This window comes from Triturus cristatus, chromosome 11, assembly GCF_964204655.1.
Source record: "Triturus cristatus chromosome 11, aTriCri1.1, whole genome shotgun sequence".
NCBI classification, from domain to species: domain Eukaryota; kingdom Metazoa; phylum Chordata; class Amphibia; order Caudata; family Salamandridae; genus Triturus; species Triturus cristatus.
Window position 1 is genome coordinate 850,223,437 of NC_140594.1, and position 26,052 is coordinate 850,249,488.

General features: G+C 36.9%; 2 protein-coding genes across 3 annotated transcripts in view; one reads left to right on the top strand and one right to left on the bottom strand.

Annotated features, from left to right (window-relative positions):
• Positions 1–26,052, top strand: part of APOBEC4 (apolipoprotein B mRNA editing enzyme catalytic polypeptide like 4) — a 128,896-nt gene that overhangs the window by 69,472 nt on the left and 33,372 nt on the right. Inside the window, exons 1-4 of one of the 2 annotated variants that reach the window (XM_085634650.1) lie at positions 14,342–14,387; positions 14,470–14,528; positions 17,218–17,273; positions 17,355–17,477. The exons of the other annotated variant lie outside the window; for it this stretch is intronic. The gene's annotated coding sequence lies outside the window, so the exon portion shown is untranslated. Of the gene's footprint in view, positions 1–14,341; positions 14,388–14,469; positions 14,529–17,217; positions 17,274–17,354; positions 17,478–26,052 lie in introns of those variants that run through there. 2 annotated transcript variants of the gene reach the window in all.
• On the bottom strand, positions 1,090–25,648 carry LOC146785525 (uncharacterized). The gene is made up of 9 exons (XM_085633065.1): positions 25,056–25,648; positions 24,914–24,968; positions 24,248–24,826; positions 23,474–23,535; positions 22,715–22,773; positions 12,014–12,054; positions 3,586–4,023; positions 2,410–2,625; positions 1,090–1,353 (listed from the first exon to the last, which is right to left on the bottom strand). Exons 7-9 carry the CDS (start codon positions 3,610–3,612, stop codon positions 1,090–1,092), a joined length of 507 nt encoding a protein of 168 aa, XP_085489191.1. The 5' UTR covers positions 3,613–4,023; positions 12,014–12,054; positions 22,715–22,773; positions 23,474–23,535; positions 24,248–24,826; positions 24,914–24,968; positions 25,056–25,648.

The following is a 26,052-nucleotide window of genomic DNA, read 5'->3' on the forward strand; positions in this document are numbered from 1 at the left end:
GGGGGGAAGTGGGAGGAGAACGTCGCAAGAGGTGGGAACCATGAACAAGGGCGAAAAGCGGTTTAGGCAGAAAAAAACGGTGAAAATTGGGTAAAACAAGGTTGAATGAGGAGGAACGAGGTTAAGGAGGAAAAGGAGGAAAAAGCAGGGATTAACTGAGGAAAAACGAGGTTGAAGGAGAAAAAATGCAAGGTTTAAGGGGAAAAACAAGGTTCAATGAGGAAGTGCATTTTAGAGGGAAGAAACAAGGTTAAAGGAGCAAAAAGGAAAAATCAAGATAAAAGCGAGGTTAAGATGATATAAGCAGGTAAAACAATAGGTGTCAGAGACAGAGGGCAGTTAAAGGGAAGAAATTAGGATACAGCAGGAAAAAGAAACAAGCATTTACAATGCAATGGTCTCGGCATTAGTAAAGTTAGAGCTATTGGCATTGTTTATGACATTTTTTTTGGTTAAGTTTTTGTTTTTAAAACATTTAAACAAAAGGTATTGTTATTTCCAATGTTAATACCTTAATCAGTCTTAAATGCAACATCTATTGCCTTTGTACCTACAGACAGAGTTACCTACACACATATTGAGTAAGCTATTGATACAGTAAATACTAATGTTTTTTTTTTACTGTTTTATAAAGAAAAGCAAACCAAAATGTCATGAGCAATGCGAATAGCTGTAACTTTAACAATAGTAGTATTGTTGGGTGAGCTAGTGTTTAGATAGTATACTATTACATGAGTAATAGTTGTGAAGAGAAAGAGAAAGGTTTGAATAGGAAGTTCTATATTCTAAATGGAGGAGTAAGTATTCTTAGCAGAGTGCAGTAAGTAATATTGAGAAATTATAGATTTTTTTTTTTGTAATACTAGTACGCAATTCTTGCAAAATGTATACATAAGTCATTGTGTAATTATTTATCCGAATGGTGCACATAAATACATGCAAGTACATATCAAACATTATTATTTCTTTGAAAAAATAAACAGTAAGCCAAATGTTATTTGAGATTTTTATTAACTAAAATATTTATTTTGTATGTATTCATTTTATTCAAAGTTACAAAAACAGTTATCTTTTTGCATATTGCATAATTTAATCTTCGTCGAGAATTTCGATAATGTGTTCATTTTGAAATATTATATTTAGTGTTTTCGGTAGGTGTGGCATAAGAGCCTCTGCAAAGTCCTCAATATCTGCTGGAATTTGTAGGTGGTCCATTAAAAGCGTATTGCTTATTTGTACAGATTTTAAATGTTCATTATCTTTAATTTGTATGGTGATGGTGCTTTTTTCCTGAGTTGTATTTTCGAGTCCATATATTGTTATTTGCAGTTGTTCTTGGGGTGGCTCAATTTTCTGCAAAAAGAAAAAAACATCTGTTACGAAACCCATTTGTTACTGTATATGGTTTTTTTTTGCTATTTTTTAACGTGCTTTTGAGAGAAATACAAAATTTCTATAGATGCTGAAGGAAGTTATTCAAGATTTTTCTGTGAATTGCATTTGTTCTGCGCGGTTTGGAGAATGTGTGTATATTTAGTTAAAGGCAAAGACCCAAAGTGCGTACTTATGTGTTAGTACTTATGGAATTTATGAAGGAGGTGTTGTATTTTTTTTGATGCAGAGTGTTTCTAAATGTAATGCAAGATGATCTAAAGGTGACAGATATTTATAGAAATGTATGTTTATATAGCACATTATGTGAAAACTTTGCAATAGAATTCGAATATGCACAGGAAAGTAGTGAGAGAGTGCAAATAAACTAGAAGTTAAGTAATAGGTAATGTAAAAACGAAAAGTGCATCTAAGGCAGTTTTTTATTATTATGTATTCCAAAAAGGTAAATATAGACATAGATAGAGAGTTGGATGTTGCTTTGCTTGAGATGTAGTAATGTATGATTCTGGTGCTATTCTGATAGAAAGTTAGTGCTATATATAAAGTAAGCTATTTTATGTTTGCATGTGTTAGTAGGTAAGGTATAGATATGGACTAAAATAGTTACTATGGCATGGTTATGGACTAGCATTTTAAAATGTGTGCAAAATTATTAGACCAAAAGGTGTAGTATGATTTGCAATGTATTTACCTACATGTTTTGCAGTTTGTCGTTAGGTGTTGAGCTGTAGGAAAGGTAAACAGAAAAGTTGTTTGAGATATTTAGAGAGAGTGTTTTGTATGAATGTATATGCATGTATGTAAAGGTGATATAGTATTTTGGTGTTTTATCTATGTGTATGAGAGTTATGTGTAGAATTACAAATTGTATGTTGAAAAAAGAACAACTGATGTTACTACGTGTGATATAAAAATGGTGAATTTAATTAGTGTTCTGTTCTAGATGTGTAAGTAAGTTCTTTGTAAAGAATGCATTTTTTGTTTTTAGCATTTTATTTTTTACTTTGTACTTACTTGCAATTGTGTATTCCGAGTAGAATTCAATATTTTTTCGTTGTTAAATTCATGCACTGTCAAATGGGTTATTTTGATGTAGCTCCCAAGTTCGATGGGAAAGTCCGCTGCGTCTCTCCACAGTGTTATTTTCACGGAGTCTGTTGCATCGTTGACTGTTATTGATTTTAGTTTTGTTTCTTGTCCTCCAATGAATACAGTTTTGGTTTCTTCCTCCTGTTAAATTTGATAAACATTCATTGTTATTGGTTCTTGCATAGATAGTATACACTTGTGCTGTATCTTTGTTTATTATAGAGAACATGCGAATGAAAAGTTTGTTGATTGGTGTGGTGTATTTGTTGTGTAATAGTGTGTGCTACAGTGTGTATGTTAGAGAGTGTGCGGTAGAGACTTTTGTATGGAAGTATATATATGATATAATTTGTAGGAGAGTGCACATAAAAGAGTAGATGATGATATTCTGTATAGCTATCAATTTTACAAGTGTTTCAAATAAATAGTAAAAATACTTTATATATGTTTGAAACTGGTGGGACTGTTCCATGTAATCAACACTTAACAGTGCATTTAGTGTCCGACGTGTATTTCTACAGATTTTAATTTATTTTTCGTAAATTATATTAGTTAAATATAAGTTATATTATAAAATGAGCGAGTAGAGTTGCTAGGATATTGTATGTGTTGTGCAGTAAGTATAGTGCTATTAGCAGCAACGTTGTGTATTCTATTTGATTTTCTACATCGATTAGTCCTAAATATAGCCTTCAGATGCTATTTTTCCATAAAAAATTGTTGTATGCTTGTAGTAGATTGTACTAGAGAGTATTGGCAAAGTTTATGTAGCAATGAATGAGATAGAGAGTGTTAGTTTTTAACTATATGTAACCTTGTGGTGTGTGTAAAAGGAGTAAGTAACAGCTATTACTTGAAATGTTTGTAGATAGCATGTGTGTTGTAGTGAGTGTTGTATATAGTTTATAGTAAAGTGTGCTGCTAATAGTGTGTGTTTTAAAGAGTTGGAGTTACTAAATGTGTTATAGAATGTATGTTATAGTGGTTTGAAGAGTGCTATTACAAAGTGTGTGTGGCAGATAGTGTTGCTGACAGTATGTAAGTTTACTGACTACTACATGCAATAGCTAATATGCACCTTTTTTTTTTTATGATACGTACCTCAGATATTGTCCCTAATATGCTCATCAATGTCCGTAAATTAGCTTTCCTTATTGTTTTTATTGGAGAAACTGGGGGTGCAGGCGGCTATAGCAAATATACAGCTTCTTGGGTTATTGTTTCCGGGATTGTTAATGGTGGCATTCTTGAAATCTTTGTTTGTTTCGTTAAGATGATGACATTGTTCTTGTTTATAAAATTCCGAATTATAATTCCATTCCCTTCTTTTGTTAGCTTGAAAAAATCATCATTGTAGCAAGTTCCTTTAATTGACCCACTTTCATCAGCTAGAGCAATATGGAATAAAATCTTATTTTCTTGCTTAGCGTTTTTGTAATGTGTTTTTGCAGAGCATTTGACTATGTTTGCTCGTATTGCTTTCTGATACGGTTTGCTTTCCTCGTGTTTGGTTTCCTTAATTTCTTGTATAGAAATCATCTGCAACGAGACAAATAATGTAAGTAGACCTTCTGAATATAGCATGTAAAGAAAGCAAATTCCTAAAGCAAAATAACATACCAATTGATAATTTCAGCTTATTAAATAGCTACCCATAATGCTTTGTGATCGCTATAGTAGGACTCTAGTATACCAAAGTGAGTTACCTCTTCATTAACATATATATGGTCTAAGGTTGAATTGTAGTCTGTTGTGTAGTTTTGTATTTTTTGGTGACATTTAAATTGGTTTTGCATGTATTCTAAAAGTAGTGTTGCATTATGTGATACTTGTGCTAAATCTATGTTGAAGTCGCCCATTATTATATATTTGTAGTTTGGGTAAAAGCTCAATACGCTAGTCAATACTTGAAAAAGTTTTTGTAGTTGTACATGTGGTGGTTTGTATATTATCACAAATAAGTAATCACAATTCTTTATAATTAAAGTAAAATGTAAAATGTCAATTTCGTGCTGTGTTTCATAAATTGGCAAAAGGCAAATATTTTTTTTGTAATAAATAGCAATCCCATGCTTGGTATTTTGATTATGGAATTTATCAAATAGCATCAGATGATAGTGGTCAATATATAATGAATTACTGTTCCCTTCCCTAGTTGTGTTTATTTCATTGAGACATATAATATCTGCCTTCATGATATTTGTGTCGGCTTGTATAGCTTTGTGATTTTTTTGTAGTGAACGTATGTTGTGTACAATAATATTAAAGTTTAGCAGATAATTACATAATTGTGGTACTGATATTTCTAATAGCATATCTGTCCTTAAGCGGGCCACTTCTTCATGAACCTTTGGGTGGACAACTATTTTGTCCTGCTGAAAGTTTTTAATATATATGTTTTCTAATGATTTTGCTCTGCTTAAAGCAACATAATGCAAATGATGTATTTTACTATTGTTAAAATGGATGTAAAGTGGTTCAATAGTTTCTCCTTGTGTTCTATGTATAGTACGTGCAGATGATTGGCGTAGTGGGAATTGCTTGCGTATTATTGTTATAAATTTTTGTGTAAATTGAAAATGTCTAGAGATAACATGAATTGGTGTCCAATGAGGTGAAATGTTATTGTGATATATGTGCCTATTTTCCTGTCTTGTTAATTTGCCAACCTTTTCTTTATCAAAAAGAATCCATATCACATTTGGAATGCTATTGATAGTTTCTACTAATTCAACTGTACCTGTTGCACCATTTGTTAAGCCATCGTTAACATTGATATTGCATGTTAGATCGTATCGTAATTTTAATGCAATATGCAATATAAATGGCAGGCCCATGGTCTTAGTTGCATCTGCAGGTAATTGCATTAGTATTTTTTTTTTTACAATTTCGCTTAGGTCAGATGCAACTGTATCTATTGCGGTTGATGTGTATACAGGGTATTTTGTTATATGTTGTAACAAAACTTCATTATTAATATTATTAACCTCTTTGTTTGTTGCCATTATATAAGGGATGGTTTTGGTAATGTTTTGGGGTGGGTCTAGCTCGCGTGTTTGTATTTGTATTATATCGGCATTAGTTTGTTTTCCTTCTCTTAATCTATTTAGTAATTGAGCAAATGGTAAGTCGTTTAGCTGTCTCATAATTTTTGTTAATTCAAACAACTTAAAGTGTGTTTGCCATAAATTTGTACTTACTGGTCTGTATGAATGTCTAGAATTTTCAAATATGTATGTGTCAAATACTGGTTTTAACTGATAAAAATCTCCAATAGCTAATATGGATATTCCACCAAAAGGGAGTTTGGACATTTTAATTTCCTGTAACCTGTTATGTATAAAATTGAAAAGATTTGCCCCTACCATTGATATTTCATCAATTATTAGCAATTTAAGATGCAATAATTCATTTTTAAATGCACTCCTGTTCTCATGAGTGAGTGGTTTATGAGTTAGCGATTGCGAAACTGGTATTTTGAATGTACTATGTAGCGTTTTACTATGTATGTTATGTGCTGCTTTGCCTGTTGGAGCTGTAAGCAATACATAAATGTTATCAGGATTTTCTCCTGCTTTGGTATTGTAATAGCGTAGTAATGTTTGGTAAAGGGCTGTAATAAGGAAGCTTTTGCCTACTCCTGCACCACCTGTGCAAAACGTATAGCAAGGTGTTTCTTTGGTTTTTATCCAATGCAAGTGATGGTATATAAAGTTAAGTTGCTCATTTGTAAGATTTTGCATCAAACTGTGATATTGGTCATCTGGCATTATATTATTGGTTAAAAGTTCATCAGTACTTGTACTTCTAATGCCTAAATCAAATGACAAGTCATATAATAGTGGTTCATTTGTTTGAACTTCAGGACAAATGTTTTCGTCGGTTTCTATATCCATTGGAGGTATAAGTAATGCGTCCAATGTACAGTCTCCATTGGCATTAGGTGTTAAAGGGGTATTATGCCTAATATACTTAGTATGATTAGCGTCAACTATATTTTGAAGTTCTAGGTATTTTTCATAATATGTTTCTTTATTACCAATAATTTGATTTTCTACTCTCCAGGGATAATAAAGCATTAGCAATTCTCTGTAATAATTTTCAGGGTCATTTTTTTTATTAAATCTGCAATATCGAATTATTTTTTGTTTTTGCCGCTTTGTATAATCTGTTTCTGCAGTTTCATTTGGTATATTAATTTCAAGTTCTTCCTCATCCGAGCTATAAAAGTTGTTTTCGGTGAGGAAATTATCATGGTCTGTTGCATTTTTCTGCTTTCTATTTTTATGATTTCCATGATACATAGATGCATAGTCAGCTAATGTACACGTTTCCAAATCTGTAGGACGTTTGCTGTACTTTACTATTACATTATCATATTGTATTTGATTGGATGTATCAGGTAACAAATTTATAGTCTCAATGTCTTTTAATAAGTAGGTACGCTTTTCTGGAGGGCTTGTATTAATGAAAACATACGATCTAGAACTTTTGCGTAAAGGAATTTGAAGTATAAGATAGGCTGCTTCTTGCGCGCTTATTTCTGTACAGTTTAGGAATTTGTTACCTATATGCTTAAGCTGCTCTTTTATGCTTGGATTGTGATAAACTTCTTTTGCTGCTTGTGCAATCAACTTGCTCATTCCACGCTGTGATTTACTAATATATGATACTATATATACGGCACATGCATATGCGTCTAAGATGTATTGTATATCAATGTTTGCTTGCCATGCTTGTAAAATTGTCGTATTGTAGTTATTAATAAAGCATTCCGCTGGTGTTCTTTTTAGGAAAATTGTATTTTTTTCTATAATGCAGCGTATACATATAACATATTGACTTAGATCTAGTTGCATCGTATCTAAAAACTGATCAAAGGAATAATTTGAGAACTCTTGCGTGTTCATAGTTAGGTGGATTAGTTCGATTTTCTGTAAGAGCTCTTGATCAGTTTTGTCTAGTGGTAATAGTTCCAGTATAAAAGTTTCTGGCATTGGATATTTTGGGTACTGGTATTTGCATGTTCTTTTATGTTTAATACGACAATTTTTGGTATGTCCATGCTTTTGTAGTGGCAATAAAGGCTCGATATTTGTATCTTGTTGTTTTGCACAGGTTATATATTTATCTATAAAAGCTGTAACAGTAGTAACTTCTGAAGTTTCATACTGTGGAGCTCTTTCAATCCATATTATTGCATGTATATGTGGTGATCCTCTTTGTTGAAATTCTACTCTATAAAAGTAATCTATCACCTTGCCAATTGGGTTACTTTTATGCAGTAATATACAATTAAAGAATTTCCTAACTTGAAAGTCAAAATGTCGGGCACAAGTAATGGGATTCCTCTGTATTAATTTGCATTTTTCCTCCCATGACATATTTTTGAATTCTTCTTCTGTACATTCTTTTTTTTTCTCAGTGCGTAATAGTATGTTGATTAAATGATACCATTTAGTTTCTGCTGCTGATAATGTTAAAAAAAATGTTGGTATCCCTAATTGTCTTATCATAGCAAATAAGTCTTTTTTGCATTGCTCCCAATATGGTGGTGAGCTACGTATTGTTTTTAGTATTTTATATCCCTCATTAAATTGGAAAATGCTATCTAATTTTTGTTTGATGTCTTTTGCTGTAATAATGTTACCATTGTTAAAATATTTTCTAAGTGAGATGTATATTTTGCTCTGTATTTGCTTAATATGCAACTTTTTCAATTTGAAGAAAACATTTGTCATGGACTTTGCTACTCTTAAATCATAACTTCTTAATTCCCATTGACATATTGTACTGTAATGTATTGGTACATGCCTTTGTTTGTTTGTTGGCCTTCGCTTTCCACAAAAAATAGTGGGGAGAGCTAAATATTCAGAATCTTTGTCTTCATATAGACCCCTTGGTGTGTTATATTCTGCAGGTGCTAAGTTAATAATGTTAATGCTTTCTGTAGTTATAGTTTCATTAGTTAGCATAGTATCTAAATTCCCAGCTGCAATGTTGTCTGATGAATCTGATGTATTGTTTGCATCAGAAGTGTCATTACAAGGTGGCATATTCTCTGGTGTATATTCCCAATCTTTATTAACAGTGACTCCATATTCTTGGAAGATACCGCTAGTAGTTGCTAAATATAGAGCTGCACGCTTTACTTTGTTTGGCCTTACATTTTCGAAATGGGTATAGGATTTATAGCTTAATTTGCGTTTTAATTTTATTGGAATCGTCATGTTATCATTAATTTGTCTTGGTAAAACAGTAACAGTTGTCATAACATCGGCAGGGACGTTAACTACTGCACCTGAGAGAGATTTTTGGAAGCCTCGCGGCAGCGTTCTGATTTGTAAAAAAGGTATTCTTGGCGATACTAATCTCTCTTCTAAATTATGCAAGTGTAATTCAGGTGGGATATCAGGAAATGTCATCCCATTATAGAAAGAACATGGTGGTATTTTGTCCTTGGCAATATATTTGTAACATGTCCGGCATATATCTTCTGTTTGATATTGACTAATGTTACATTCTATGAATTTATCCCTTTTTTTTAACTTGTGTGTTGTTTGCAAACTTTGTTTATGCCATAACTGATTGCAAATAGTGCAAGCATACTCTGGGCCATATTTAATTTGTGCATGGAAAGTACTAATTGTGGCATTTGTCAAAGATGTTATATTTGTGGCATTAAGTGTATTTTCTGTTTCTTGTGCATGCAATCTTTTTCTGTTACAGTTATTTGGTTGTACTTCTATTGCATTTGGTTCATTGTGAATCCCAGCATTAGGTGTAAATGTGCTTGTTATTGCATTGGGATTGTTAATAGCTATGATAGATTCAATATGACTTGTGGTTGTGGAATTCTCTGTATGCATTTGCCTATCGCTGTTGAGTGTTTCTGTAAGTGTATTTTCTAGTTGTAACTCTATAGGTGTGATATGTATAGAGGCATGTAGAGTTACCTTAGTAGTATGGATATACATGTCTCTTATAGGTGTAACTTTTTTCTCTCTATGTTTTCTTTGTGTTGCCTTAAGTGACAATTTGCTAATTTTGCGTACTGTAACTGGAGTGAAGTATAAAGTAAAACTTAATGAATTTGGTACTTTGTTCTGGAGAGCCAACGTTCTGATGTAATCAATAACCTGCTCAGGTGATTTGATTTGTAAAGCAATAGAGGTCCCCTTAGCAGGAGGTATTAATTCCTCATTTTGGCTATTTGAATTAAATACAAAGTATGCATGAATAGTTTTGAATATTGAAATAGTATATGCATTAAGACAAATCAATATACCATTGTTAAAATTCATTGAAGTAAGGGTTCTCAAAAGCCTTGCATTTTGCATTTCTGTTTGCTTCTCCTCCATCGTGAAGCTCTTTTTTTGCTTAATTGCATATATAATGCTATTGTGCTCTATGTAATTGGGTAAATATTGTGGCTGCATACAATTTTCTTTATTAACAGACTGCATTTCAATATATAGCGCATTTCCAAGTCCCATAATAGATTGCAAGTCTTGACTATCCCAACTATGTGCGGGTTTACAGTAGTTATGTAGAATAGCAAATAGACTATTTTGTATAGATTGTGTACACCTTGATGGTAGTGTAAGATTTGTTTGTGTTTGCTGTTTGTCTGTACTATTTACGACATTTATATGTTGTTGTGTTTGTGGCCAAAAAGTTTGTTCTATGTTGTTCTTGATGTTAATATGCATTTTGGACAATCTAGCATTGGTGTTACTTTTTGGGCTAAGTATTTTGTTACCCTGAGTGTTAGGTCTGTTTGTAGGATGGGAGCTTTGTGTATATGCGTTATTATGCAAATCACTTGTTGAGCCTGTGATGTTTTGTGTATGTATGTTTTTTGTATCACAACTCGTGACTCTTGTGTTGTGTCTAAGTGTATTTCTAAGTATATTTGCGTATGTCGGAGTATTATGTGAGTTACTTGCATATTCTGTTGTATCTATGCTAGTGCAGGTAGGTAGCGTCAGTTGTGCAGTTGTTATAGGCACAATGCAATTTTTTGAGGGGGGAATATGCTGAGTAGTAGCTAATGATGCTGATGGCTGCTGTGTATGTCCAAGAGTACCTGCCTTTGATCTTTGGAGGCAATCTCTTTCATTTTCTATGCGAGTTTTTAATGTGTGTGTGAATAAATCTGTACATGCTTTAGTAGAATGCACATAAATATGCTTGTGTAATATGGCACTTGCATTTTTTTCTGCTATGAGCATTGCCTTATGTAGTGAATCTTTTTTAATTGTAATTATATCTATTGGAGTTAATTCATATGGTAAGTAATTACTATTGGGTTGCTTTAGACTATATGCCAGATTTGTTATGTACTGTATAAGCCCTTCAAATGATATTTGTATGGTAATACATGTCCCATTTGGGTGAGGCATTCCTGTGCTGTCGCGGCTATGCGAGTCAAATACAAAGTATGAATTTTCACTGTGCATACTAGCTATAACATACATATCCATGCAAAGTAAAACACCGCAATGCAAATTGAGTGCGGCTCTCAATACTGTTTGCATATTTGGCGAAGATGGGTCAAACTGTTTCAGTATATCCCCATAAGAAGGTTGTTTAAGCTTAAGCGAATAGATAGTGTCATTGTGTTGGATATAATTTAGTAAATCATCAGGATGCATAAGCTGTTCTTGATTTATGGAATGCATATCTATATATAAAGCATCCCCTAAGTCCATAATGGCATGTAAATCTTCTACTGTCCATGTATTAGCAGGTTTGTAGCTATTGTGTATGATTGCGAATGTGCTGTTTGGCAAACATTGTTTGCCCCGTGAAGTAGGAGAAAATTTGTTATGCCCTTGATGATAAGCTGCCTGCAGTATTTCCATGATATTAATAGCGACACAAAAATAATGTTCAAATAAACTGCCGGTATTAAACTACCTATTATAGGTTTGTATTGTAGCGTTCTTTTGATGCTGTATTTTAGTGTTGTAAGTTTCTTGTATTGACTATATATCTGTATGCTTATATGCAAGTATAATGCTAACTAGCATATATTAAAATTTATATACACCTTCTAACTTTTCTGAGTAGTTACTATTTATTTGTATAGCTATACAAGTTTCATGCAACTTTCCTTGTGCTGATAATAATAGTAAGTAATAAATAGATGCTGTTCAGCAAACTAATTTGTGTAAGATAGGTTAGATGTATACTGTATTCAATTTATGCTATATGCATAGGATTCTAAAATGAATAGAAGTGTTTTCTAAGCATGCATTTGGTGTGTGTTTCTATACGCTTGTAGTGTTTCCACGAATGTTGTGCTTTAAGCAAAGCTCAGTGTTTCTTAAATAGCCTGTGAATGATATTTACGGATTTGTAAGCACTAGACTTTCTCAACAGCCTATAGCTATCGCAAACAGAGGTTATGCATGCTGAAAACAATGAGTATGTTTCTAAAAAAATATATATATATTCTAATGATCCCTACTAATTTGTTTTCACCATAGGCTGGTGTATCAACAATAAATTAAGATACTTTCACCTTGATGCCTTGAAAAAGAATGCGCAACTTCTCACAGTTATCTATGGAAGAATAAAAACAAGTATTAATGTTGATTTAGCATAGTAATATACAGTAAGTTGTCAATAGTAACGAAATTAAGAAATTTTTGCATGGTCATAAAGTTGGTAGATGTAATAGAGGAAAAACACAAGTAGAAATTGTATTCCAAAGAGTAATATAGATGTAATAATACGGAGATGGTTTGTAGTGTAAGGTTTCTGTCGAGTATGGTAGAAAAAGTGTTGTGAAATGTAGTATAGTGTAGACAATGTGTAGCCAAAAAAGTGTACATCGAGAATGTGTAGCAGAATGTGAAGAAAAGAGTAGTAGAGTGTTTTTCTTAGAGTAAAATATTTAAATAGTTTTCTTAAAAAAGAGAAACAGTACGGTACAAAAACAAAGGCAAGTAAAGTTGTCAGTGCTTCACGTAATTCATCCCATGGTAGTCTGCAGCACGGAATTATGCAACATATTGGCGCATGCGCTAAGGTACAGGGGCTAAGGCAGAGGCGCAAAGTAACACGTGTCATGCCACATGTGTGAAGTCACAGAATGTGTGTGCTGTAAAGAGTAGATGGAAGAGATTGTGAATGAGAATGTGTGCTAAAGAGTGTGTGGTACAAAATGTGTAATAGAGAATGCATGGTGTAAAAAGCATTGTGGGCAGTGTGTGCTATTACAGTTGAAAACAGGGATAGGAAACTGAAAAACTTTGAGAAAAAGTTGACAGAGCCTCACGTAAGTAACACCATTGGAGTTTGCAGATTGGTTCTCACCTGCATGCTCACTTTCTCATCATCAGCTATTGTCAACTTATAGGTTTAAAGTATGAAAAAGCAATGAAAACAAAGAGGAGAATAAAGAAGAGGCAGTGTGTCATACGTCAAGGAGTAGCGAGAGGAGTAAGAGTAATGTATGTACCGTACAATTTTAAAGGATAGTAGTGAGGATAAAGGCAGTAGAGATGTAAGCATTAGCTGTGGTGCATGTTGAGAAGATGTACATAAAAATGTGTGCAACAGGTAGTATGGTAAAGATTATGTATAATCATAGTGCATGAGAGTGTGTGTGGCAGAGAGCATTTAAGAAGTGCATGCAACTGAGTGCGTGCAACAGAGCGCATGCAATAGAGCGCATGCAACAGCATGCATGCAACAGAGCGCATGGCAAAGAGTGTTTGTAGAGAAGTAAAGTATTTTACTGCTGGAAACATTGACATGGGCAAAGTCCAAATTCCCTGGTAGTGTTGAGTGTTTTATGAAAGTAACATTATTGGGGTTAGTAGAATACTTATTGCTTGTATGTTCACTTCTTCATTATAAATTTTTGGCAGCATATAGCCTGAAAGTATTTCAAAATAAGGATCAAAAACAGGCGAGTGTAACGACCAACAGTAGTAGAAATGCAAGCATTAAGTATGATATATGTGGCGGAGGTGTATCTAAAAAAGTGCACTTTAGAGTGTATGCTGTAAAATATTGCATGTTAAAGAGTGCATGCTAAAGATTGCATGGTAAAGACTGCATGGTAAATAGTGCAAAGCAAAGAGCGTTTGTAGAGAACTAAACTATATTGCTATCTAATAAATTCAACAGCTTTAACATAAAATTTCCCAGCGCCTCATGTTATTAACACCATTGGAGTTTTCCGCTTGTTTTACATGTGCATGCTTACTTCCCCATCACCAGCTAATGCCAAATGTGGCTTTATATTCTCTTTTTCACGATGTCACACAGGCATTTATACACATCCACACATACACACTGCTTCTTTCAATTGTCAATTTGAGTAATCCATGCAAACTTTCCATTTTGCTCAGTTCTTTCAAAGCAATAATACATTTGATTGTGCACAGCCATCTATGTATTGCTTTTTTTTGGCCCGACTCTTTTCTCTCCCCTTTTCCATAGCAAGCTATTGTAGAAGAAGTTTGTTTCCCCAAACATGCATGAATTTCAGGTGCGTCTTTTTTTGCTACTTTTCTATTTTGGGCAGCCTGACCTATCTTTGCCGGTGGGCGTGTATCTTGTTTTTTAGCTTTGCCCTTTTCAGGCATATGTTTATGCCTGTGATGCAAATTCTCCCTGAATCAGCATGGCAAGCAATGTTCTATTTTTTTTTCTGTTTTGTTGTTTGTTTGCTTTTTATCTAACTTTTTGTTTCTCGAGCTTAAGCGGTCTGGGACATTCCGGTGCAGCGGCGTGCAGGGAGTGCTTCCCTCGGTATGTATGGTGCTGTTTGTGGGACTTAGGTAAGGCATCTTGTAAGTAACTGTTTCTTTTTCTGATTTGTTACAGGTCTTCAGCAGTGAGGTTCGTTCCGGTGCAGCGGCATGCAGGGAGCCTTTTCCTTGGTAAGTATGGTATTGTTTGCGGGCCTTAGGTAAGGCATATTGAACGTTTTGTAACTAACTGTGTTTCTTTGTTTGTTTACAGGGCTACAGCGTTCTGGGGTGCTCCGGTGGAGATGCCTACATGGAGTGCTTTCCCTAAATGTATGGTGCTGTTTGGGCTATGCATCTAGTAAAAAAAGCTAGCATTAGCTATGATCTTTAAGAGGTGTGCTAAAAATGGTGTGCAGTAAAGTACGTGTATTGAGAGTACGCGGGGAAGAGGGCGCGGGGAAGAGGGCGCGGGGAAGAGGGCGCGTGGAAGAGGGCGCGTGGAAGAGGGCGCATGGAAGAGGGCGCGTGGAAGAGGGCGCGGGGAAGAGGGCGCGGGGAAGAGGGCGCGGGGAAGAGGGCGCGGGGAAGAGGGCGTGGGGAAGAGGGCGCGGGGAAAGAGGGGGCGGGAAAGAGGGGGCGGGAAAGAGGGGGCGGGAAAGAGGGGGCGGGAAAGAGGGGGCGGGGAAGAGGGTGCATAAAGAAATAGTCTATTAATGGTGAAAACACTGAGCTATCTAAAGGAAAAACTTTCCCAAAAAGTTGACAGTGCCTTACATAAGTAACATCATTGCATTGTGCAGATTGGTTGTCATGTGCATGCTCACTTTCTCATCATTAGTTATTGCCAACAAATAGGCTGAAAGTGTCAAAAATGTAGGGGAAAATAAAGTGAGAATAAAGAAGAGACAGTATGTAGTATACATGGAGTAGAAAGAGCAGTAAGAGTAGTGTGTGTAGTGTTTGCCTGATAGTAAAGGATAGGAGGATAATAAAGGTAGTAGAGTTGTAAGCATTAGCTAGGGTGCATGTAGAGGAGATGTGTATTAGAATTTGCACAGTAGGTAGTATGTTAAAGTACATGCCAAAAGACAGCGTGTAGGAAAGTGTGTTGCATAGAGTGTGTGGCAGAGAGGCTGTGGTAAAGAGCTGGTAGTACAGAGAGTGCCATAGAGGCTGTAAATATAGTGCGTGCTACAGAGTATATGCACCATGCTGTCATATGCGCTAAGTTACATGCGCTAAGTTACCTGCGCTAAGTCACATGCGCTAAGCCACATGTGGTAAGTTACACAATGAGAGTACTGTAGAGAGTGGATAAAAGAGAGTGTGAATGAGAATGTGTGCTAAAGAGTGTGTGGCGTGGAGTGTGTTTTGGAGAATGCATGGTGTAAAATGCATGGTGGGGAGTGTGCGCAATTTCTGTTGAAAACAGGGATAGGAAAAGGAAATAATTGCAGAAAAAGTTGACAGAGCCTCACGTAAGCAACACCATTGGAGTTTGCACATTGGTTCTCACCTGCATGCTCACTTTCTCATCATCAGCTATTGTCAACGTTTAGGTTTAAAGTATGAAAAAGAAACGAAAACAAAGAGGAGAATAAAGAAGAGGCAGTGTGTCTTTTACGTTAAGGAGTAGCGAGAGGAGTAAGAGTAATGTATGTAGTGTACAATTGTAAAGGATAGTGTTGAGGATAAAGGTCAGTAGTGATGTAAGCATTAGCTGTGGTGCATGTTGAGGAGATGTACTTAAAAATGTGTGCAACAGGTAGTATGGTAAAGAGTATGTAAAAGCATAGTGCATGATAGAGCGTGTGGCAGAGAGCATTTAAGAAGTGCATGCAACAGAGTGCGTGCAACAGAGCGCATGCAATAGAGCGCGTGCAACAGTGTGCGTGCAAAAGAGTGTTTGTAGAGAAGTAAAGTATATTACTGCTGGAAAAATTGACATAGGCAAAGTCCAAATCCCCTGGTAGTGTTGAGTGTTTAATGTAAGTAACACTATTGAGGTTTGCAAAATACTTTACTTGTATGTTCACTTCTTCATTCTTAAAATTCGGCAGCATATAGCTTGAAAGTACCCCAAAATAAGGATTAAAAAGAGGCGAGTCTAACGACCAACAGTAGTCTAAATGTAGGCATTAAGTATGATATATGTAGAGGAGGTGTCTCTAAAAAAGTGCGCTTTAAAGTGTATGCTGTAAAATATAGCATGTTAAAGAGTGCATGTTAAAGATTGTATGGTAAACAGTGCAAACGCAAGAGTGTTTGTAGAGAACTAAACTATATTGCTATCTAATAAATTCAACTGCTCTAACGTAAAAGTTGCCAGCGCCTCATGTTATTAACACCATTCGAGTTTTCCGATTGTTTTGCACGTGCATGCTTACTTCCCCATCAACAGCTAATGCCAAATGTGGTTTATATTCACTTTTTCACGATGTCACACAGGCATTTACACAAACCTACACATACACACTGCTTCATTCAATCGTCAATTTGAGTACTCCATGCAAACTTTCCATTTTGCTCAGTTCTTTAAAAGCAATAATACATTATTTGATTGTGCACAGCCATCTATGTATTGCTTTTTTTGGCCCGACTCTTTTCTCTCCCCTTTTCCATAGCAAGCTTTTGTAGAAGAAGTTTCCCCAAACCTGCCCCACGCTCTTGAGAATCATGGGTGTCTTTTTTTGCAACTTTTCTCTTTTGGGCAGCCGGACCCATATTTGCTGGTGGGCATGTTTCTTCTATTTTATCTTTGCCCTTTTCCGGCTTATGTTTATGGCTGTGAGGCAAAATCTTCCTGAAGCAGTATGGCAAGCAATGCTCTATGTTTTTTTGCTGTTTTGTTGTTTGCTTGCTTTTTATCTAACTTTTTGTTTCTCGAGCTTAAGCGGTCTGGGTCATTCCGGTGCAGCAGCATGCAGGGAGTGCTTTCCCCAGTAAGTATGGTGCTGTTTGTGGGACTTAGGTAAGGCATATTGTAAGTAACTCTGTTTTTTTTTCTGTTTCGTTACAGGTCTTCAGCAGTGAGGTTCGTTGCAATGCAGCGGCATGCAGGGAGGCTTTTCCTTGGTAAGTATGGTGTTGTTTGCGGGACTTAGGTAAGGCATATTGTATGTTTTGTAACTAACTGTGTTTCTTTGTTTTTTACAGGGCTTCATCGTTCTGGGGTGCTCCGGTGGAGATGCCTACATGGAGTGCTTTCCCCAAATGTATGGTGCTGTTTGGGCTATGCATCTAGTAAAAAAACCTATCATTAGCTACGATGTTTAAGAGGTGGGCCTAAAATTCTGTGCAGTAAAGTATGTGTATTGAGAGTACGCGGGAAAGAGGGCGCGGAAAAGAGGGTGCTGGAGAGAGGGCGCGGGAAAGAGGGCGCGGGAAAGAGGGCGCGGGAAAGAGGGCACAGGAAAGAGTGCGCATAAATAAATAGTCTATTAATGGTGAAAACACTGAGCTAGCTAAAGAAAATAGTTGCCCACAAAGTTGACAGTGCCTTACATAAGTAACACCATTGCATTGTGCAGATTGGTTGTCACGTGCATGCTCACTTTCTGTGTATTAGTTATTTGCAACAAATAGGCTGAACGTGTCAAAAAAGAAGGGGAAAAAAAAGTGAGAATAAAGAAGAGACAGTATGTAGTATACATGAAGGAGTAGTTTTGAGCAGTAAAAGTAGTGTGTATTGTTTGACTGATAGTAAAGGATAGGAGGATAATAAAGGTAGTAGTTGTAAGCATTAGCTATGGTGCATGTAGAGGAGATGTGTATTACAATGTGTACAGTAGGTAGTATGTTAAAGCGCATGCCAAAAGATAGCATGTAGGAAAGTGTGTGGCATACAGTGTGTGGCAGAGAGCCTGTGGTAAAGAGCTGGTAGTACAGAGAGTGCCATAGAGGCTGTAACTAAAGTGCGTGCTACAGAGTATATGCACCATGCTGTCATATGCGCTAAGTTACATGCACTAAGTTACCTGCGCTAAGTCACATGCGCTAAGCCACATGTGGTAAGTTACACAATGAGAGTACTGTAGAGAGTGGATAAAAGAGTGTGAATGAGAATGTGTGCTAAAGAGTGTGTGGTGTGAAGTGTGTTTTGGAGAATGCATGGTGTAAAATGCATGGTGTGGAGTGTGCGCAATTACTGTTGAAAACAGGGATAGGAAAAGGAAAAAATTTCAGAAAAAGTTGACAGAGCCTCACGTAAGTAACACCATTGGAGTTTGCAGATTGGTTCTCACCTGCATGCTCACTTTCTCATCATCAGCTATTGTCAACTTATAGTTTGAAAGTATGAAAAAGCAAGGGAAACAAAGAGGAGATTTAAAAAGAGGCAGTGTGTAGTATATATAAAGGAGTTGCGAGAGGAGTAATTTATGTAGTATACAAATAATAAAGGATAGTAGTGAAGATAAAGGCAGTAGAGATGTAAACATTAGCTGTGGTGCATGTTGAGGGGATGTACATAAAAATGTGTACAAGTAGTATGGTAAAGACTAAGTAAAATGATAGTGCGTGAGAGCATGTAACAGAGTGCGCACAACAGAGCATGCGCAACAGTGCGTGCAACAGAGCACATGCAACACAATCTCACACGCGCTAAGTTACACGTGCTAATTAACACAAGCAGGGTGTATGTAGAGATTGAATGGAAAGGAGCATCAAGGAGAAAGTGGTCAAAAGAGTGCATGTTATAGAATGTGTAACAGAGAACGCATGGTGTAAAGTGGATGAGGAGGAGTGTGTGTGAAAGACTATAGTTAAGCCAGTAATGAAGAGTGTTGCGCAGAAGGAGCATATATATGCACTATGCAAATAACTGACATTGCAGCACTTAATTGCCAACCAGTGCATGACATTTCTAAACTCTAAACTATATGTTCTGAATGAAAAAATCCATTTTATTGCAAAGCGTGCTTTCCCAAAAACAATTGCACAGTAATATCTGCATTACTGCGGTTAATACATACATCAAGGGCAATGTTTGTACAGCAAACACTGAAATTAAGTCAACATTGAGGAGCAATGAAATTATTTAGAAAAGGGTACCTAGTCCTGCAAGCGTAAGTTGTGAAACCCCTCCCACCCCCTCCAAAAGGGTAACAAACACCACATAACCAAATGCCACTGCTAGTATAAGGTTAACCCCCCCCCCCTTTTGCCCCCTCATCACACACTTGTTTCAGTTTGTTAAATTAGCATAGCAGCCTCACAGAGCTAACTAAGGTAAATACGCGTTTTAGATGTAACATATACGTAAACAATGTGCTTTGAAAGCATATGCAATGAAGGCCAAAAGGCAGATGGTAAATGTATTGAAATGCCAAGCATGGCGAATAGAAATAAAGGCAAATCTATTGAATGCGCGCACCATAACGGCACTTTTAGGCAAAAAGTGAGATACAAAAGTAGACATGCATAACAAAACATTTACCAAAAACGTTTTGCTTCCTGAAACACATTTTGTCAACAAAAGTAAAACAGTTGTAACATATGTAACGAGCCGCAAGTGCCTGAAAATTCAAATGCTGCAAAATTTGTATATTAGCATATAATTGTATATGGCTGGCAACCGTAGCACGTTTGTAATGCAAGCGATGCTAAAGTATATTATGCAGAGAGTGCTTTACAATGAGTGTACTGTAGAGAGTGGATAAAAGAGTCTGTGAATGAGAATGTGTGCTAAAGAGTGTGTGGTGTGGAGTGTGTTTTAGAAAATGAATGGTGTAAAATGCATGGTGGGGAGTGTCCGCTATTACTGTTGAAAACAGGGATAGGAAAAGGAAAAAATAACAGAAAAAGTTGACAGAGCCTCACGTAAGTAACACCATTGGAGTTTGCAGATTGGTTCTCACCTGCATGCTCACTTTCTCATCATAAGCTATTGTCAACTTATAGGTCGAACGTATGAGAAAAGCAAGGGAAACAAAGAGGAGTATAAAGAAGAGGCAGAGTGTAGTATACATAAAGGAGTAGCGACAGGAGCAAGAGTAATGTATGCAGTGTACAAATAATAAAGGATAGTAGTGAAGATAAAGGCATTAGAGATGTAAATTTGCTGTGGTGCATGTTGAGGGGATGTACATAAAAATGTGTACAAAAAGTGGTATGCTAAAGAGTATGTGAAATGATAGTGCATGAGAGCGTGTGACACAGTGCGCGCAACAAAGTGCGCGCAACAGACCGTGTGCAACAGAGCGCGTGCAACAGAGCGCGTGCAACAGAGTGCGTGCAACAAAGCGCGTGCAACAGAGCGCGTGCAACAGAGCGCGTGCAACATAATGTCACACGCGCTAAGTTACACACGCTAAGTTACACGCGCTAAGTTACACGCGCTAAGTTACCCGCGCTAAGTTACACGCACTAAGTCACACAATGAGTGTGCTGTAGAGAGTGGATAGAAGAGAGTGAATTCGAATGTGCGCTAAAGACTGTGTGGTGTTGAGTGTGTTTTGGAGAATGCATGATGTGAAATGCATGGTGGCGAGTGTGCGCTATTACTGCTGAAAATAGGAATAGCAAAAGGTAAAACTTGTACAAAAAGTTGACAGAGCCTCACGTCAGTAACACCATTTGAGTTAGCAGATTGGTTCTCACCTGCATGCTCACTTTCTCATCATTAGCTATTGTCAACTTATAGTTGTAAATTATGAAAAAGCATGGGAAACAAAGAGAAGATTAAAGAAGATACAGTGTGTAATATACATAAAGGAGTAGCGAGAGGAGTAATTTATGTAGTATACAAATATTAAAGGTTAGTATTGAAGATAAAGGCAGTAGAGATGTAAGCATTAGCTGTGGTTCATGTTGAGGAGATGTACATAAAAATGTGTGCAACAGGTAGTATGGTAAAGAGTATGTAAAATCAGTGCATGAGAGAACGTGTGACAGAGCACGTGCAACAGAGGGCATGCAACATAATCTCGACACGTGCTAAGTTACACGCGCCAAGGTACACGTGCGAAGTCACACAAGCAGTGTGTATGTAGAGAGTGAATGGAAAGGGGCATTAAGGAGAAAGTGGGCATAAGAGTGCATGTTATAGAATGTGTTACAGAGAAAGCATGGTGTAAACTGGATGAGGAGTGTGTGTGAAAGACTATAGTTAAGCCGGTAATAAAAAGTGTTGCGCAGTAGGAGCATATATATGCAGTATACCAAAAACTGCCAATGCAGGACTTAATTGCCAAGCAGTGCATGACATTTTTAAGCTATGAACCATATGTTCTGAATGAAAAAATGCATTTTTTTTCAACGCGTGATTCCCCAAAAACAATTGCGCAGTAATATCTGCATTACTGCGGGTAATACATACATGAAGGCCAATGTTTGTACAGCAAACACTAAAATTAAGTAACCCTCGAGGAGCTATGAAATAATTTAGAAAAGGATACCTCGTCCCGCTAGCGTACGTTGTGAAACCCCTCCCACCCCCTCCAAAAGTCTAACAAACATCACATGACAAAATGTCACTGCTAGTATAAGGTTAACCCCCCCCCCCCCCTTTTGCCCCCCTCATCACACACTTGTTTCAGTTGGTTAAATTAGCATAGAAGCCTTAGAGATTTAAGTAAGGTAAAGACGCGTTTTAGACGGTACCTATACGTAAACAATGCACCTTGAAAGCATATGCAAAGAATCCCAACCGGAAGATGGTAAATGTATTCAAATGTCAAGCAAAACGAATAGAAATAAAGCCAAATCTATAGAATGCGCGCACCATAACTGCAATCATAGGCCAAAAGTCAGATACAAAAGGAGGCATGCACACCAAAACATTTCACATAAATGTTTCGCATCACGAAACACATTTTGCCAACAAAAGTAAAACAGTCGTAAGACATGAAACGAACAGTATCAAGCGCATTAATATTCCACGGGTGCTAAATTTGTATACTAGCATATAATTGTAGATGACTGGCAACAGTCGCAAATTTGCAATGCACTCGATGTTAAAGTATTTTATGCATAGAGTGTTTCAGTGAGGATGAAATAAACGGCAAACTAAAGCAAAACGTTACCGTAATGAGGCTAGCATTAGTGGTGCAAGCAAAAAGAGCAAGTCAATGTACTGCGTGTGCATTCGTTAAAGTAGGACTAATATGTTTTGCAAGCTGTTCGGTTCTAAGCTAAAAAAAAAATGATGGCATCTAAACGTAACGCTTGCAAATCAAAGGCAGCAAGATACCCAACGATGGCGAAGCGGTACCGTAATGTATACAGAAATACCGGCGAAAGCCAAAAACATCCAGGTTATGTGCTGTCTATGTGTGTCCCTTCTAAATTCTGCCCAATCTACGCTCGCCAAATATTTTATTGCAAACTTGACAAAAAAGCGCGGCTCGAAATTTTAAATGCATTAAGATACGATGCGCACTGTGGTAACTACAAAGCGCCTAACATGTTTCCAAAGGTTGAGATCGCAAAACCACTGCACTTGTCATTAGCAAAACACGACAGAAAACGTTCAGTGAGTTCATTGTATAAACGGAAATACAATAGAAGTTGCTTACCTTTTAGCAATAGAGATAGTTTTGCTCGTACCGGATGACCCACGAAATGTCTAGAATGTCTGCTCTCCCAGTTTAGGTCAAGGAAAAGAGAAATAAAAGGGAGTTAATTCAAATGTCTTCTGAAATGTAACCATCTATTCGAAAGCCAAATGCATTGTAAGTTGTATTTTAAGTAATAATTGTACGATTCCGGACAACAGAGCAAGTCTGCAATGCAAACCAGGGAAAAGTTTGTAATGCAGTGTGCGCCTCACTAAGTATGCAATACACGCGTACCGTAATGTGTATAGTAATAGTGGCAAACACCCAAAAACTGCAAGATAATGTGGTGTGCGTGCGTGCTCCTTATAAATCCTGTTAAATCTTACCTAGCAAGTGATTTCTTTTTAAAAGAGTGTAATCGCGGCTTCGAAAATTAAAGGCAGCAAGATACCAAACGATGGCGAGCCGGTACCGTAATGTATATATTAATCGCGGCGAAAGGTAAAACATTAATGTAATGTGGTGTGTGTGCGTGTCCCTTCTAAATTCTGCCTAACATATGCTAGCAAATGTTTTCGTTGCAGCTTTTAAATAAAAGTGCGGCTTTGAAAATTGAAAGCCATTAAGATACTCAGCGGACTTTGCTAACAAATAAAGCGCATAACATGTTTGCAAAGGTTAACATTGGAAATCAACTGTACTTGTCATTAGCAAACCACGATAGAAAACGTTCGTTGAGTTTATTTTAAAAAGGGCAATACAATTGAAGTTGCTTACCTTTTTGCAATAGAGATAGTATACTTCGTACCGGATGACCCACGAAATGTCTAGAATGGCTGCTGTTCCAGTTCAGGTCGAGGAAAAGAGAAATGAAGTGTATTTAATTTAAATGATCTCAAAAATGTAACCATCGATTCGAAAGCAAAAGGCATTCTAAGTTGTATTTTAACTAATAAATGTACGATCCCTGACAACAATAGCAAGTCTGAAATGTAAACCATGGGAAAGTCTATTATGCAGAGAGCGCTTCACTAAGTATGCAATACACGGGAAACGATAGCAAATCGGTACCGTAATGTATTTATTAATAGCGGCGAACACAAAAAGCATGCAAGGTAATGTGGTGTGTGTGCGTGGCCCTCATAAATTTCGACAAATATTTATTAGCAAGTGATTTTCTTTTTAAATGTAAGTAATCGCGGCATTGACAATTAAAGGCAGCAAGATACCAAACGATGGCGAAGCGGTCCCGTAATGTATATAGTAATCCCGGCAAAAGCATAAACATTAAGGTTATATGGGGTGCGTGCCCCTTCTAAATCCTGCCCAATATATGTTAGTCAATTTCCCCGTTGCAGATTGTAAATAAAAGCGCGGTTTTGAAAATTAAAAGGCATCAAGATACTGAGCGGACTTTGCTAACAATAAAAGCGCCTAACATGTTTGCTAAGGTTAACATTGTAAAACACCTGCACTTTACATTAGCAAAACACGATAGAAAACGTTCAATGCGTTTATTTACAAAACGGCAATACAAATAAAGTTGCTTACCTTTTCGCAATAGAGATAGTTTAGCTCGTACTGGATGACCTGGAACCAAGCAATGTTTTCGAATGGCTGCTCTTCGAGTTTAAGTACAGTCAAACCGGAGGAAAGGGGAGTTACTTTAAATGAATAACAATAGAGAAGTAACACTTGTTTACGAACAGCACGCGTGTGAAATCTTGTTGTCTAGCCGTATGCTAATGTTTGGGTGGTGGTCTTCCTTGGAAGGATGAAAGGAATGTCTGCCTGAGAGTGTGTGCTATCGTTAGCGAGGAGGTGTGAATTCCTGGCGAATTGAATGTGAAAGCATGCATGAGACAGATAGCGATGCAGCAAAAGGAAACGCGGCTCCAACCTGTCTGACCGCGTTCAAAGTTTTTATCAAAGGGAATTCACCGCAAATGCGCTGTAAAGCTAAAACCTCCTTTACGAATACAAAACATTCTAAATACAGGCAAATTACGAAAATAAGTAAACAGACTTACCTTTAGATGCCTTACCTTAGACCCGCAAAAAGATTAATACCTACAGAGTAAAGCTCCTAAAGCACGATGCTGCCCGGGATCGTCAGGCCCGCGGAAGTCCCTGTAAAACCCCCCCAAAAAATGTCTAAGTGAAATACGAATCAGACAAGATGTCTTATTAAAGAGCCGCAAACACCAGCATACATACCGGCTGAAGTAATCTTTGCATGACGCTTCCCAAGGACGGATCGGACCGGGGAATCCTGTGAAAAAAACAGTAAAAATACAAGCGTTAGATAAGGGACAGACAAGATGCTTTACTACAGAGCCGGCAAACGCATTATACATACCCATGGAAAGCAGTGCAAGCACGTTGGTTCCCGGGAACGGGCCAGAGAGGGGCATACCTGCAAAATAAACCGAAAGTAATTTATTCCAATAACAACATGAGGTAATGCCTAGAATAGGTGAACAAACTTCAAGTGACCTGTTTATAACTGCGTAGCACCTACCATGCGATCTGCAAAAGACTGTCACTCTCCCCCAATAGCAGATTCTGTTAAAAACGTGCCCTTACGATAACTCCCAAGCATTACAATCAGAGGAAACGCAATTTTACATTGAACATATTACGTTTCAAATAATTCAACTTACCTGTCTGTAGCTGCGTCCGCCTACCGTGAGATCTAGAAAAGGGTGCCACTCCCACCACAGCAGATTCAACCCAAAAACGTGCCCCACCCTCACGTACGCAAATATTGAATTGCACACAATACACGTGACTGTACTTCCGTTACAAATTCTGTATTCCAAAGAAATAAACCGTCTAACATACAACCATAAAAAAGTGAAAACATCTCAAAAAATTACAGCATCGATAACTCTCCAACATTATAATTACCGTCAAAGTAATTTTAGAATGAACCTAAAAAGGGATAAAAGATTCGCACTTACCTGTCTGTAGCTGCGTCACTCCTACCGTTCGATCTGGAAAAGGATGACACACTCCCAATACAGCAGATTCATCAAAAAAACGTGCCCCACCCTGACGTAATCACATATTGAATAACACACAATACACGTGACAGTACTTTCGTCACAAAACCTGTATCACAATCAAATAAACGTTCTAACATCCAGCAATAAATAAGAATAAACTTAGAATAAAAATACATCAGCACTAACTCACAAACATTCTAATCACAGTAAAAGTAATTCCCAAGAGAACATAACAGGTATAAAAGATTCGCACTTACCTGTCTGTAGCTGCGTCACTCCTACCGTCCGATCGGGAAAAGGATGACACACTCCCAATACAGCAGATTCATCAAAAAAACGTGCCCCACC

Coding starts and splice junctions, on each gene's coding strand:
- LOC146785525 (XM_085633065.1), bottom strand. CDS start 3,612: ATGAGCATATTAGGGACAATATCTGAG. Junction 2,626..3,585: donor TATTAGGGACAATATCTGAG/GTACGTATCATA, acceptor CAAATTTAACAG/GAGGAAGAAACCAAAACTGT. Junction 1,354..2,409: donor CTCGGAATACACAATTGCAA/GTAAGTACAAAG, acceptor TTCTTTTTGCAG/AAAATTGAGCCACCCCAAGA.